The sequence below is a fragment of the Xenopus tropicalis genome, chromosome 9, assembly GCF_000004195.4.
Source record: "Xenopus tropicalis strain Nigerian chromosome 9, UCB_Xtro_10.0, whole genome shotgun sequence".
Taxonomy (NCBI): Eukaryota; Metazoa; Chordata; class Amphibia; order Anura; family Pipidae; genus Xenopus; species Xenopus tropicalis.
Window position 1 is genome coordinate 31,542,390 of NC_030685.2, and position 13,399 is coordinate 31,555,788.

Below are 13,399 nucleotides of genomic sequence, written 5' to 3' on the forward strand. Positions count from 1 at the left end.
CGAAAAAAACGCAATCGGACGCATTCGGCCCGTTCGTGGGTTAGTAAATGTGCCCCTTAGTGTGGAGGCGACTAGAGCGTTGTGTGAACACATTCCAATTACAAACGTTCTAATTCAGACAGGCAGACACCTAACACAAACAAAATGCTACAGGGCAGGTAAAGGGCAAGAAAAGGCAAATGGTTAGGGGACAAGAGGGCACACTCCGTCCGTGTGTCCAACACAGACACTGTAAGCAAGCCCACATATAAAGCCGCTAAGAATAATAAGCAGAGCCAGACTTTAGCGGACTGCCTGTGGCCACGCCCACATAGCGCCTAAAGCGAGAAGTGGGCGTTGTTACACATTTGGCTCGCCGCTTGTGGGCGTGGCTTGACTGGTAGGAGATTTTAAATGCTCGCCGGGAGCTTAGCGAAGTCAGGCTGAAGGAGAAAGACAGAGGGGAAGGGTGTGTGTGATAGAGAGACGTTCATGTTGGACAGTGCCGGGGTGTGTTAAGGTTAGCCTGTGGGCACACGGTTCATATAGAGGAGGAGTACTGAGTGTAGCGCTGCAAGATGCTGAAGAACTGTGGAAAGAAGCTGTTGCTGTCCATGGTGGGTGCGACCCTCACCTGCCTGCTGGTGCTCATGGTGGATCAGCAGAGCCGGCCGATGGTGCAGAGCAGAGAGGAGCCCGGCGCTGGAGCCGCTCATTTACGGGCAGCCCTGGAGCCCGCCAACCCCGGGGATGAGGGGAACGCTAACAAGGGAGCCCAGGATGCCGGCACCTTCTCTGCTTATTTCAATAAACTCACCCGGGTGAGGAGAGACGTGGAGCAGGTGGCGACCCCGTCCAAAGCTTCCCAGGCTCCCGTAGAAGATATCACGGCCAACGATGTATTCATAGCGGTGAAAACCACCAAAAAATTCCACCGGTCCCGAATGGACCTGCTGATGGACACGTGGATCTCCCGCAATAAGGCGCAAGTAAGTAAATGTTAGACTTCACACCTGCGCCTCACATTAGCGCCTACTCAGCTACTGGCCATTTGGCTGGCACACGGCTCGGGCCATTTGGCTAACACCTCTAGGTGACACTGGCCTGACTTGGGAGTTCGCAGTAGTGTGCAGTTGTTGGATTCCTTCCCTGGTAGCCTCTCATTTACCTCTAGCAAAAGTGTCACCTTGCAGCCCTATATAATAGTGTCTGTCTGGCACATGTAAGTCACACAGTCAGGAAAGTGCAACCTCCCAGCAGCATGGGGCAGGCAAAGGCTGCAGGGGTTACTTGGTGGTCACAGCCAGTTAGTCTATAGCCCAATCTGTTCTATAGTGGGAAAGCAGGCCAGAGATTGGTAAAGCTTTATAGCATTAAAAAGCCCTTTATAGCCTGATGCAAGGTTCATTTGTTGTTGATAAAGAATATAATAAATGTAACCAATTCTTATTGGATTTGTGGGCTTTTAGGAGCAGTGGGGTCTTTCTCATCCACATATCAGTGTTGGCGATCCTACTTTTTTTCTATACCCCCTTTCTCCCTTAGTGCTACAGCCAGGCCTGTGGCTTGTAAATAGATGGTTTGTATTTGTTATGCATATTTACCCATTTTCCTTTTGTGTCTGCTTACAATGGAGCAGAGTTATGTCCCCTTTCTTTCATTCTGTAGGGGGGTTTGTTTCAAACCTTTAGAGGGGAGGGGCATGAAATCTAATTTGTGTTGGCAAATGTGACCTGTCAACTGAGACGCGGGTGCTGAGCACCCAGGCCTCCGGAGATCTTGCAGCATGGATGGGAAAAGAAGCTCTGATATACATGTAGCTCTCCCTGGGCTCCTCTGAAACCTTAACCTTGCCTCTGCCATCTGCCAGGGAGTTCTAGCAAATGAAATACACTAACCTTTCTCCGCTGTACACAGATTGGGGTCACAGTCACTTCTGTCACTTTGCATGAATATGCTTATGTAGGCTGGTGAGCCTTCTGTTTAAATTAGTTTCATTACAACCATTGAAAATAAGATGTTGCTTTATGGGAAGTTTCAGCACCATTTCATTTTTGATGTTGCAGAGGCTCAAAGTGACTTCCTGATAACAGTACTGAGCAGTTGGCGTGACTTTTGTATCTTGATGTGCTTGCGCTGCAATGGATTCTAAGTTGAACTGCACAGGAAGTTGCAGTGCTCTCAGGAGCTAAAGCTTTTATTAAAACATTCAGGGAGCAGGGGGGGCAATTGCAGCATTCAAAGACGGATAAATCTTTATTATACCTGTCCATGCATACTTCTTCATTTTGAGCTTTTATGTCGCTTTCCTTTAAGCGTAGAACAAAATGTATGAATCGCATTGAGCTGTGCTTTGAAGGGAAGGGGTGCAAGGATAAATTTCCAGGCCCTATAGAGTGACATCCCTGGGAATGGGTCGCTGTGCTTTCTTCTTTAGTTCCGTATTGTTTTCTTTGGTTTTCCAGGCTGTTTGAGTTCCCAGGGACCAAGTCTTTGCTCTCACGCTGTCCCCCTGTGCTTGCTAACAATGCCCCTTTTCTCCGAGCTCAGAGAAAGACTTTGCCGCCTCTTGCAACGAGGCTCTTTTCATGGGAACACTTCTAACCAAGCTACCGCTGTGGTAGGGTCCAGTTCTTGTTGCCTAGAGATACAGGGCAAAAAAACACTTTAGGAGGGGGCTACTAAACATTGTTGATAGCTCTTTGGGTGTTTTTGACAGGCTGACAGGCCTTGTAGGGGAGTTGAAGGACAACCATTTGAGGGGGATCTAAAATTGGCAAAGCTGTTCACTCCAAATACGATGGGAAACTAGCCATCTCTTATTGACCCTTCCGATGCAATTGGTTCAGTTAGAAAGGTGCTTGACAGTTCCCCAGTGCTTCTCTTAAAGACTGTAGGGATAATCCTATCCTCTGTTTTAGAATTCATAATTCTGGCTTTGTTGCACCATTCCTACCAAAAAAGCCATCAAAGCCAGAGTGCCAAGTCATCTTTGCAGAATTGTTTCCCAAGCTCCCCTTTGTCAGACCCCCAATGAACTTTGTGGCTACAATTTAAGACTGAATATTTAGGGATTCTAGTTTTGAACTGAATACCCTTTAAGGTGTTACTGTTGTAGCTGAAACAATTTAGTTGCTGATAGCAATCAGCAGTCATCTGGTATGTTTTGTCAACAGATCTTTCAAAACTGATGCTTTGCCAAATCTGTTGGGCACAAGTGGAAAATCCAGTTTTCTTCCATTTCCCCCTGGGCAGTAAACAACCACTGTTTAACCCAAAACAGAGGCTCCACTCACACATGAACACAAACCTCTCCCAGCTGTGCCATGGGCATTCTGTAATAGAGCGGACATTCTTTCTAGGGGTAGGTGCAGGTTAGTGGCTTAAAGTCAGTGTGCAGCTTGTTGAATGGCAATAACAGACAGACCGGCAATGTGTTACAGGTCAGTGGGTTTTGGGTGCACTTGACTGTGTCAAGTTAATGTTTAGTGATATTTATGTTTTATCTGGTTTAACCATCCAAAATACAAAGCAGATAAAAAATACAGTTTATAAAATAACAGACAAAGGCCCTTGTTATGAATACAATAGCTGCATTTTCCTGTGTCTTATCTGGCAGTGATAATGTTACCTTGGCCTATTGTCCAGAGATCATAAATGGCTATTTTGGTCACACAATAGAAGTTAGAAGTGAAAGAGAAGATGAAAAGCATAGACCACCACAGCTGATGGGATATTCTGGGCTAATCCCATCCACGAGACTTGCATTTCTGAACTGTCTCATTTGCAGTTAATTAGGTTCAGAAGATTACAATGCCTACTGTATGTTTTAGGTCATTGGGTATTTATGGGCTTTTATGTAGCACATCAAAGATTGTGGTGTGAAAAGCCTAACCACTTCATGGGTTTTTGCCTTAATGTGGGCACCTTTGGGAACTGGCAGTGTTGCCCATGCCAGCCCTGCAGTGGTCTGTCGGTGGCAGATGAAATACTTATGATTTCATAAGTTTGCTGAGGTAGAGGGCATCAGTCTTGTATTCATTCCTTGCCCATAGGTGACTTATGAACTGTATATACCCGCACACTGCAAGAACGCATGGCATAGTTATACTTATAGGTCAAATCTGATGGGCATTTAGTGCGCCTTATGTGCGCAGCAGATGACCTGCATACAAGTACAGCTACACATCAGAAGACCAGTTTTTCTATTGTGCATCTTTGATAGCCTACCTTACTGATGGCCACAATACAGGCACATGGAGGCTAACAGGCTATATGTGTTCTGCAGACATAACTGTGCAGAGAATCTGCTTAATTCACTAATGATCCCAGTGCAAAGCCCTGTTGCAGCAGGAACGGTGCCAGTGCTTGTCCTCAGGTGTAACGGCTTGGGGAGGTGTGTTCTCCCTGACTTGCTCCTGACGTGCTGCTCTGTGTATATATAAACAATACTGCATAAGTGAGAGTTCTTCTGAGTGTTTATAGTATAAACACTTGTGTGTGCACATGGTTCTTTGGGATCAGGTGCGGCTGGCGTGAGCTGGATCCGACCTCCTTATAATAGAACCGGAATGTGCTGACTGAGAGCCTGTGCACTCATCAGTTGTGTATTGTCCATTTTATAGCCTTACTGTAAAACCACACTTGAACATAGGTAGCTGTCTTCTGCACATGCTTAGTATATGGTATTGCATTCTTTCCTCTAAAGGTACAGCATATTATTATTGGTTCCTGGTAATAATTCTTAATAGTCCTCTACCTTCGTTGATAAGGGGAACAGGTGGTTGTAGTTCTGCAACAGCATGCACATCGTATTCTTGATTTAGGTCAGTCTGTTGCAAGGAGCCAGGGGCCTTAATTGTATCCTGTATTACTTTTTTGGAACAGTTGTAGATAAACTGGGTGGGGAAGTTTCTATGGATAAATTGTGCCCAAAGTAAGCCGTTGGCTGCTTGTACTGTTTTTTTGGGAGTGATAGTGTTTTGGGTATACCAGATAGCATGTTCTAGCTAAATTTCCCCTTAACCCCTCCCTTATGTTCTTATACAGGTTTAAGATTTTTTGAGTGCAAATCAAGCCGGTACCATCCAGCTAAACCTGTCTGCTGTCACCCAGCGGGAAATTCAAATTTAAAACAGACTTGTCTGCCCAACACACCTTGTGATTACACCAGACTGCTAATAAATTATTGCAAAAACCCTTCAGATATTTCACATGTAACTGGCTCAGAGGTGATTGCACTGGTTTATTTGGCTTGATTGTCTTGTTCCAGCTTTTGTTAGAACGGAGCTCAGCTCTATTGTAGCACAGGACCTATTGTCCTTTGTGGGCAAAAGAGCTCTCTAAGGGGCTTTTTTCAACTACACCCACTACATTGGTGGGCCCTATTGTTACTGAAGGAACTGGCATCCTGTCTTTCTTTGAGCGACTGGTGCTTAAAACAATAAGGCTTCCTCTGTCTTGGGCCCCATCCTGAAGCAAAAAGGGGACATTTTCTTCTTTTGACTCAAATTGAAATTTTGAGAAGTTTCTATTAAAATGAAACTTTGCATTTTGAAAGCAGGAGGCAAAAAGCAGAAGTTTTCCTTTCCTGTATAACACATACTCCTGCGGTTTTAGATTGCAGATAGAAAGAAGCTCAGTTTAAAGGTATAGTACCATAAAGATCAGAGGTTTTTCATTAAGCTGCAGGTATGTACTAAGATTTTTTGGAGGTTGCTGTGATACATTAGGCTAATACTAAGCCGTAGGTGTGTAGTGCTTGCTGTAACCTTGCACATCACCGGTCCACCACACCTTCACCTTGCTTTTTATGACATTCTGTTTGCAATGACATTGGATGTCATCTACCTTTTATGGCCCTTGTTAGTGTACAAAGGAATTTATATACCAGGTACTACTGTATATTGACAAACTCTCACTTTAGTGGCTCCTTTTACCTGAATGTTTGTATTTTAACCCAGTCATTACTGTTTCATTGTGCAGTATTTTAAAGCAAAGAAAGCTTAGCTGCAGTAACATGACTGTGCTATTTGCAACTGAGCAAAAATTAAATATTGTAAAGGGGATCAGAAAAAGGTTAATTGGATTTCCTGACTCCTCAAGTGATGGGCCTGGCAGGAAGGGCTGTGAGGCTGCAAGCCTGTAGATCTTAGATATCTTCCAAGAGGTGACACTTGGCGTTCTGAACTGACCGTCTCTTGGTCGCAGGGAGCACAGAGCAGGCAGGCGGGCTGCAAGTTTCCGGAGTTTCCTTCCATTGGAGGGAGGGCATGCTGCTCTCTTCCTGTACATTCATAAGAGAAGGAGGGGGCCAAGTGTCTCTTCTTGAGTATACAGAAATCATCCCATTGTCTTCTTATTCTTTAGTTGGGGGGGGCTGTGTTCTGGATATGGTAGAGCTATAAACAAGGCAGCTTTAATCTATTTTTAGTGGCAGGGAGTCTCCTAGTGAGATGTAAGGCATCTGGAGACAATGGGGTTTCAATAAAATTTCTATGCCGGCGTTCCTGAAATAACTTTTACCTTGTATGTATATTAAGTTATTAAGTTCAAGATGTCAGACTAACTCTAAATAATATCTGATCCTCTAAAATATCTGTTTCCATGTTAAAGCAAGGCAATTGGCCTGTGGCTGCAGGACCAACCTTCACCTGCAGTTTGGATGGTTCTAGGGCAGCAGAAGCCATTTGCTAATGTGTGTGACTGTATTCTTTGGTTATGTATATGAACTTGGTTCTATTAGGGTAACCAGTGCCTGAGGCCTAAGCTTTTTATGTCTTAATCCCCTTCAATGCTAGGTGTAAAATTCTCTGCATTCTGCAGTTGTTCAAGCGGCCTGTCGCTGTGTTAAAAGTTCTTTCTGCAAATACTCTTCCATCTTTTTGGCTTTCCTCCCTTTCATGTTGCGGGTCCCAAGTGAAAGAACCCAAAGATACGCACATCAGTCATCCATCTTCTTCCCCCTGAATTCACTAAGCTTAACCAGGCCAGCTGTATGTTAATAAGGGTGGACGTGTTTCAACTTAAACTCTCCCTGGCTGAGTAAAGTTAGCCAGCATAATCTGGGCTATTGTTAGGATGCAGGCCCCCTTCCATGTCTTTGTCTCAACCTCATCCTTCTTGTCTGCTATAAAAAGCACCCCGCTGCCGGTATGAATGATGGCTGACAGAGCCTTCATCTGGGCTCAGATTCCAGGGTATCTCCCCTCCTCCTATCTTGTTCTTTGTTCCATTTTGTAACTCCTTTTGTTATTGTGTGTGTTTTTTTGTTTTGTTTTTTTTTTTTAAATCTTTCCACCCAAACCAGACTGCAGCTGGCAGGACATCCCCCTTTTTTTAAAAAAAATAAATAAATAAAAACTTTGTTTTACTGATTGATTTTTTTTTTTTCTACCGTGTGTGCAAATCCCTTCAACATTCCCCCCCAACAAAAAGAACAAACAGAGAACCACAGAGACAGGCAGCATCTGCTCGGCATTAGCTATATAAACAAGGGAGTGCTGCCAGGCAGGTGGAGGATATAAAGGGGTGGGCGGAGTGTGCCCAGGTAAGGCCGCTTCCCTACAGAGCTATAGGGTTACATAAGAGCCGTGGTGGGTGGGGCTGCACAGACCATGAGACTTGGACACAGACGTGAGTTGGCAGACAGGTGCAAGGCTGGTACAGCTCACAGCCTCAGTTCAGGCAGGTTGAATAAAGCCGGTCTCGTGCCGTAGATAAGCTGTTACTACATAACTCTCGGCTTGATAAATGTCTGGCAATAAGGAGAACTCAAACTAAAGATAAAACCCACAGGAACCATTGACTCCTTATGCTGTCCTTAACTTCAGGATTGCCTTTTACATTGACACCTCTTCTTAATGTCTACCTGCCTCCTCTACTGGCTTGCTTTGCAATGCAGCCACTTCAATTTCTTTTAACCCCCCCCCCCCCTGTAAAGTTTGTTAAAATAGACTGATAAGTTGGGCGTCATGCTATGGTATAGAACAGTTCCGAGCTTAGAAAAATGAGGGATAATGAATCTGCTCAGTTTAGCAATTGGCATTAAAATTGGCACAATAGACCATAGCGTAGTATTGTGGAGTGCAGATTAGGCAGGGTTTTTTAACAAATGATCTAGGTTCTGCCACCCACCCCAGCACACTTTTCTGCTTTTATCTTAACACAGTCTTTATTTACCAGCCAAATGAAGTTTTTTTTTTTTTTTTTTGTTTTTTTTTCTCTAGGCCCTTTAACTAACACAGCTGTCACCCTTAAAGCACCCAAACAAAAGGAGTTGGTTGCAAATTACTTGTGCCCCCCCCACCAAAACCCGACCATCTGCTTTTCTGCATCATATTTAAATAGTCCCAGGTGTATTCCCAGGCCACAGAATACTAATGTTGTATTGTTATTGTGTCTTTCAGACTTTTATCTTCACTGATGGGGAAGACGAAGAGCTTCAGAAAAAGACAGGTGAGTCTCCCAACCTTTACAAGGAGAAATCCCTTGCTCTTGTAGGACACAGTGAAACCTTAATTCAATCACTGCGGCCTTTGTTGTTGTTTCTTGCTGAAGGGGGACTTTTTAAATAATTTACTTTTATGAAATCTGTGCAAAACAGAAATAGGAGCAAGACAATGCATTTACCCCAGTGGTATCTGCATGCCATATTTTGTAGAGACCATTTAACCAAATATTGAGGGGGGGGGGGGGAAGTAACATTTTTAGTTGTATGAGGTTGGGACACCAGCAGAGGGTGGGTTTCATACTAATGCAGCATGTGTATTTTTTTCCCCCTATTGAGTCTGGGGTCATGGCCCTTATTCTTCTCATGTAAATGATTCCCATTCAGACCCCCTAAACAGCGTCTATTGAGAGAACGCAGCCAGTAACAGGTGGCCTGTTCTGGGAAAGTCCTCCTTCAATAGGACAGAATTTTGGAAAAAAGCCCAAGAGAGCTGTAGGGGGAAGGGTGTGGTTTAGTAATTAACTCTTTCCAGGGCTCTGTGCTTTTACTTCTGTATTTCCATCCCCCTGCTAGACTTGTTAAGAGGTCTTCCATCTGCTGTCCCCAGTGTGTTGAATTAAGTCCTCAGATGTAACCCTTAGCATCTGTACTGACTAAGTTAACCCTTCAGGCCTTAGATGCAAAAACCATACATCTATTCTAAACCATTATTTTCTGATTCTTTCCAGGCAATGTAATTAGTACAAACTGCTCAGCTGCTCACAGCCGCCAAGCTCTTTCCTGCAAGATGGCAGTAGAATATGACAAGTTCATAGAGTCTAATAAGAAGTAAGTATCCAAACCCAAAGACTGTCCTCAGGACTAGACTTACCCAGAACCACCCATATGGTATATGCTGCTGGTGTTAAATCAGTTCACAAAACAAGTGATGTTGATTTATTTTGTTACCAACATTCCTGCATCCCAGTTCTGCAGTATATAGGGAACTAGAAACTTTGGTTGAGCTTCTCTTTAATTTGTTTTTATTCTGCTTTGTTTCAGGTGGTTCTGCCATGTCGACGATGATAACTATGTAAATGTCCAGACACTAGTGAAACTGCTTTCTCGATACTCCCATACCAACGATATCTACATTGGGAAGCCAAGCTTAGACCGGCCTATCCAAGCTACAGAGAGGATCAGTGAGAACAATATGGTAAGAACGGCAGCTGTTTCATAGAGTGGGGTCTGGGCAATGTGCCCAAGTACCACCAGTGCAGTAAGCACAATGATAATAGACAAGAGGTTTATGTATATGTTTTCTTTGCAGCGTCCTGTCAATTTTTGGTTTGCTACTGGAGGAGCTGGCTTCTGTATTAGCCGTGGATTGGCCCTTAAAATGAGTCCATGGGCAAGGTGAGTTTCATCTTCTTACTAAAGCAATGTGGGAATGTTTGTTGCATATATTAGTGCATTGCATTAAGCCCATAACAGTTCCATACTGGAGTAAATCACTTCCAGACCAGATGTTGGTCAGATTACTTGCAGACTCTTTTGGCTGTTGCAATTTTAACAAGGAGGTTATTTTTTTGTCTCTACAGTGGAGGGAATTTCATGAATACAGCAGAAAAGATCAGGCTTCCTGATGACTGCACCATTGGTTATATCATTGAGTCTGTGTTGGGAGTGAAACTCATCCGCAGTAACCTCTTTCATTCGCATCTGGAGAATCTGCATCAAGTTCCCCAGAGTGAGATCCACAATCAGGTGAGTCCTGTGGAACATAAGTCTAAAAGCATTCTAAATCTTCACAAGTATAACGTAAAAGTCCCCTTATCATGGTCCCCTTAACATTAACCTGTTTCATATAACTAAGAGGATATTGCACTAATCATTTCCTGCTTAGAAACAAAACCGCTGAATGAGTAGAGTATGCATCTCTTTAGTGCTGCATGATAATAGATTAAAGGAATACTGTCATGGGGAAAAAATGTTTTTTTTCAAATCGCATCAGTTAATTGAGCCTTTCAATGCAGAATCTTGCATTGAAAGGTGTTTTTGAAAAACGCATACAGAATATTTTTGTTTTTAATTTCAAAAGGGGGGGGTAGCAATAGTCTTAATTTCTCAGGGTGCAACAGCCATATGCCCTGTGCTCTGATAAACTTCAGTCACACTCAGTAGTAAGAAATAATAGGTTATCTGACAGCAAATTTAATGTGTAGCTCTCAACGCACGGAGATGGCGCCTACACTCCAATTTTACAACTAAAAATACATTTATTGGTTTAAGAATAAAATTTTAAATGGTGGAGTGATTTATTTTCTATGTAAACAGTGTAATTTAGAAATAACATGTATACCATAAAAATCAGAAATCCCCTTAAGATATGCTTGGGAAACAGCAATGCAAAAAAATAATTGTTGCCCTTTCTTTTAGGTGACATTAAGTTATGGGATGTTTGAAAACAAGCGGAACGCCATTTTGATGAAGGGTGCCTTTTCTGTAGAAGAAGATCCTTCACGGTAAGAAACAGGTTTTAAAGTTTTCATGTTGCACCCTTTGTAGTCTTTTGTTATGCCCATTGTTAACCTTCTCCCTACAATAAAAATGTAAAACCCTGGACATAAACAGTGAATTTCTTTGAGTGCATGAAGAACTTAACAATTAATTTTTATTTTTCCCGCAGGTTCCGGTCTGTCCATTGCTTACTATACCCAGATACTCCCTGGTGTCCGTGGAAAGCTGCTTACTAGAAGACAATGAATCTTCTGCAAACTCGTCCCAAGTTTCCCTGGTATCCAAAGGGCTTGTGGGACCTCTACGTTGTCCTTGCTGTGAAAATTGCTTGTATTTTGATTCTGTGCTTAGCGCAGAGTAATATTCTATTAGGCTGCTGTGCGGCCGCTTCTTGCTGTCTCTCTGCCTGAGGAGACTGAAAGCTTATTCCTGTGGAGCTACGACGCCACCTCTCTCAAGGAAGAGTCGTGGAAGGACTTACAGAAAGAGACTTATTACCATTGGCTGTTTGCGCATTGTGGATCAGCCGTTGCCTATGGACTTGCTTTGCAGTGTCTGCAATTCTTATAGAATGTAAATGAAAGACCTGCTAGTTGCTTTTGCCATCAGTACCTGGTAAAATGGGTATTTGTCATGCCTCGACAGTCTATTGTATATAGTACAGATTTATCCTTAAAACAGAGTCCAATCAGCCAAGCTCATAGTTTGTATAGAAGGGATTAGTGGGGGTTTTTAAAGGTGAGCAGATTATTAATGGATATCTTATCCCCCAAAAAATGACTCTTTGGCCTATGTCAGGGAAACAATTTCTGCTGCACTCCTATCTGATCCCAAATATAGAAAATAAGATCAGGCTGGTAAATAATATATATAATAAGATATTTAGTTTTTTGTCTATTATACAGCACTATGCAGCTTTACAGAGTATACCTATGCACTTCCTCCTGTCAAACACTGCATGTTATACATAACCTGAGGCCACTGGCCTGCAGTGCTTGGTACTTGAACCAGAATTCCCATCATCCTTTGACTAAATGCTACATAGATGATGGGTGCAGTTCATCAGTTGCATTAGCGCATCAGGTGGCGCATGTATTGTTTTACTGCGAGTGAGTACACCAATGCTGTTTGACAGGCAGCACACTTCTCCCAAGGCTTTGTACTTCTGCATTGCTGTATGTTGTAACTGAATTCCCCCCCATTGTTCTGGTTCTGAAAAGTTCTATCTTTGTCACTGAATATTTTTCTTAGTCCCTGTTCCCTTTTATTATAGTTCAGACTCCGATTTACAATCAGATGAAGGTTTCCCCGTTCCTACTGTCCTATTTTTTTTTCCATTTTTTTTTTTTTTTTACTCCAGACCTTATTTGTAGCTTTAATACTGCCTTGGGCCAAACATAATGTGGTGCAGATAAATCTATTTTTGCACACACCATACATAGGACTGGTGCTTGATCTCTTTACATCCATAAAGGCAAGCTAGGCATTCAGGTTCTGCCTCATTTGGAGTAAGGGGTGTATTATACAGCACGTTGAATTATTGTAGGTGTTGCATAAAGCTTAGAGCTGGACTCAAATGTTTTGCTCTTGTGACACTGGTGGGGGTGGGTTGATGGTAATTGATTGCAAATTTATATGCACAAAATGTAGTTTATTATCATGAGCTGTTAATTGAAGTGAAACCAGAGTCTTTCCTGGGAAAAGGCATTTAAAGTTTATCATGATAGTCTTTCAATTACCTAAACTGTGCAGGTGCTAATGATAGGCGTCACATGTTAACGGAAGCCTATTGTACTGTGTAGACCCCCTTCAGTATACAAGGGACAAGGCGAACAATTATTTGTCATTAGCTATCAAAGAGCCTGCAAATCTTACTTAGCAAAGTGTTAATCACTTTCCAATGTGAGATCTTCTACTGTTCCCAGAGAGCCACGACTGGCTGTTCTTGTGTCACTCCTCTATACTTGCCCATATCCTTGACTCCTGGCCTCTATGTAATTATATATAGCAGGACTCCAGTTAATCAGTGAAATGGTAATCAGCAAGCAGTGCTGAGTATTTAGTACTGGATAGGAATGGATAATAGTTTCTGATGACCTTAAGGGTTAGTATAAAGGTGGCCATACACGTGGCGATCTGACGATGTTTCATACGACCATCGGTCGCACGAAACATCGCAAGATCCGCCACACACCATTCAGGGCTGAATCGGCAGGTAAGGAGGTAGAAACAATAGGATTTCTACCTCCTTCTGCCGATTCAGCTCTGAAGGGAGAATTTTGGTCAGGGGCCTTCTATGGCGCCCGATCAAAATTTTCAAACTTGTCCGATCGGCGAGTCGTCCGATATCAGCAGCTTCCTGCGATATCGGTCGACTCGCCGACATGCTATACACGCACCGATTATCGTACGAAACGAGGTTTCGTACGATAATATCGGTGCGTGTATGGCCACCTTAAGTCAAAAAAA

At 43.0% G+C, this 13,399-nt stretch overlaps 1 protein-coding gene across 1 annotated transcript; it reads left to right on the top strand.

The window, feature by feature from the left end:
- Positions 1 to 442: 442 nt before the first annotated feature.
- Positions 443 to 11,312, top strand: lfng (LFNG O-fucosylpeptide 3-beta-N-acetylglucosaminyltransferase). Its single transcript, NM_001017051.1, is given in 8 exon segments — positions 443 to 968; positions 8,388 to 8,436; positions 9,160 to 9,259; positions 9,473 to 9,626; positions 9,741 to 9,826; positions 10,012 to 10,177; positions 10,850 to 10,935; positions 11,100 to 11,312. Coding segments are annotated over 8 exon segments (1,119 nt in total). The 5' UTR covers positions 443 to 557; the 3' UTR covers positions 11,167 to 11,312.
- The last annotated feature ends 2,087 nt before the right edge of the window (positions 11,313 to 13,399 follow it).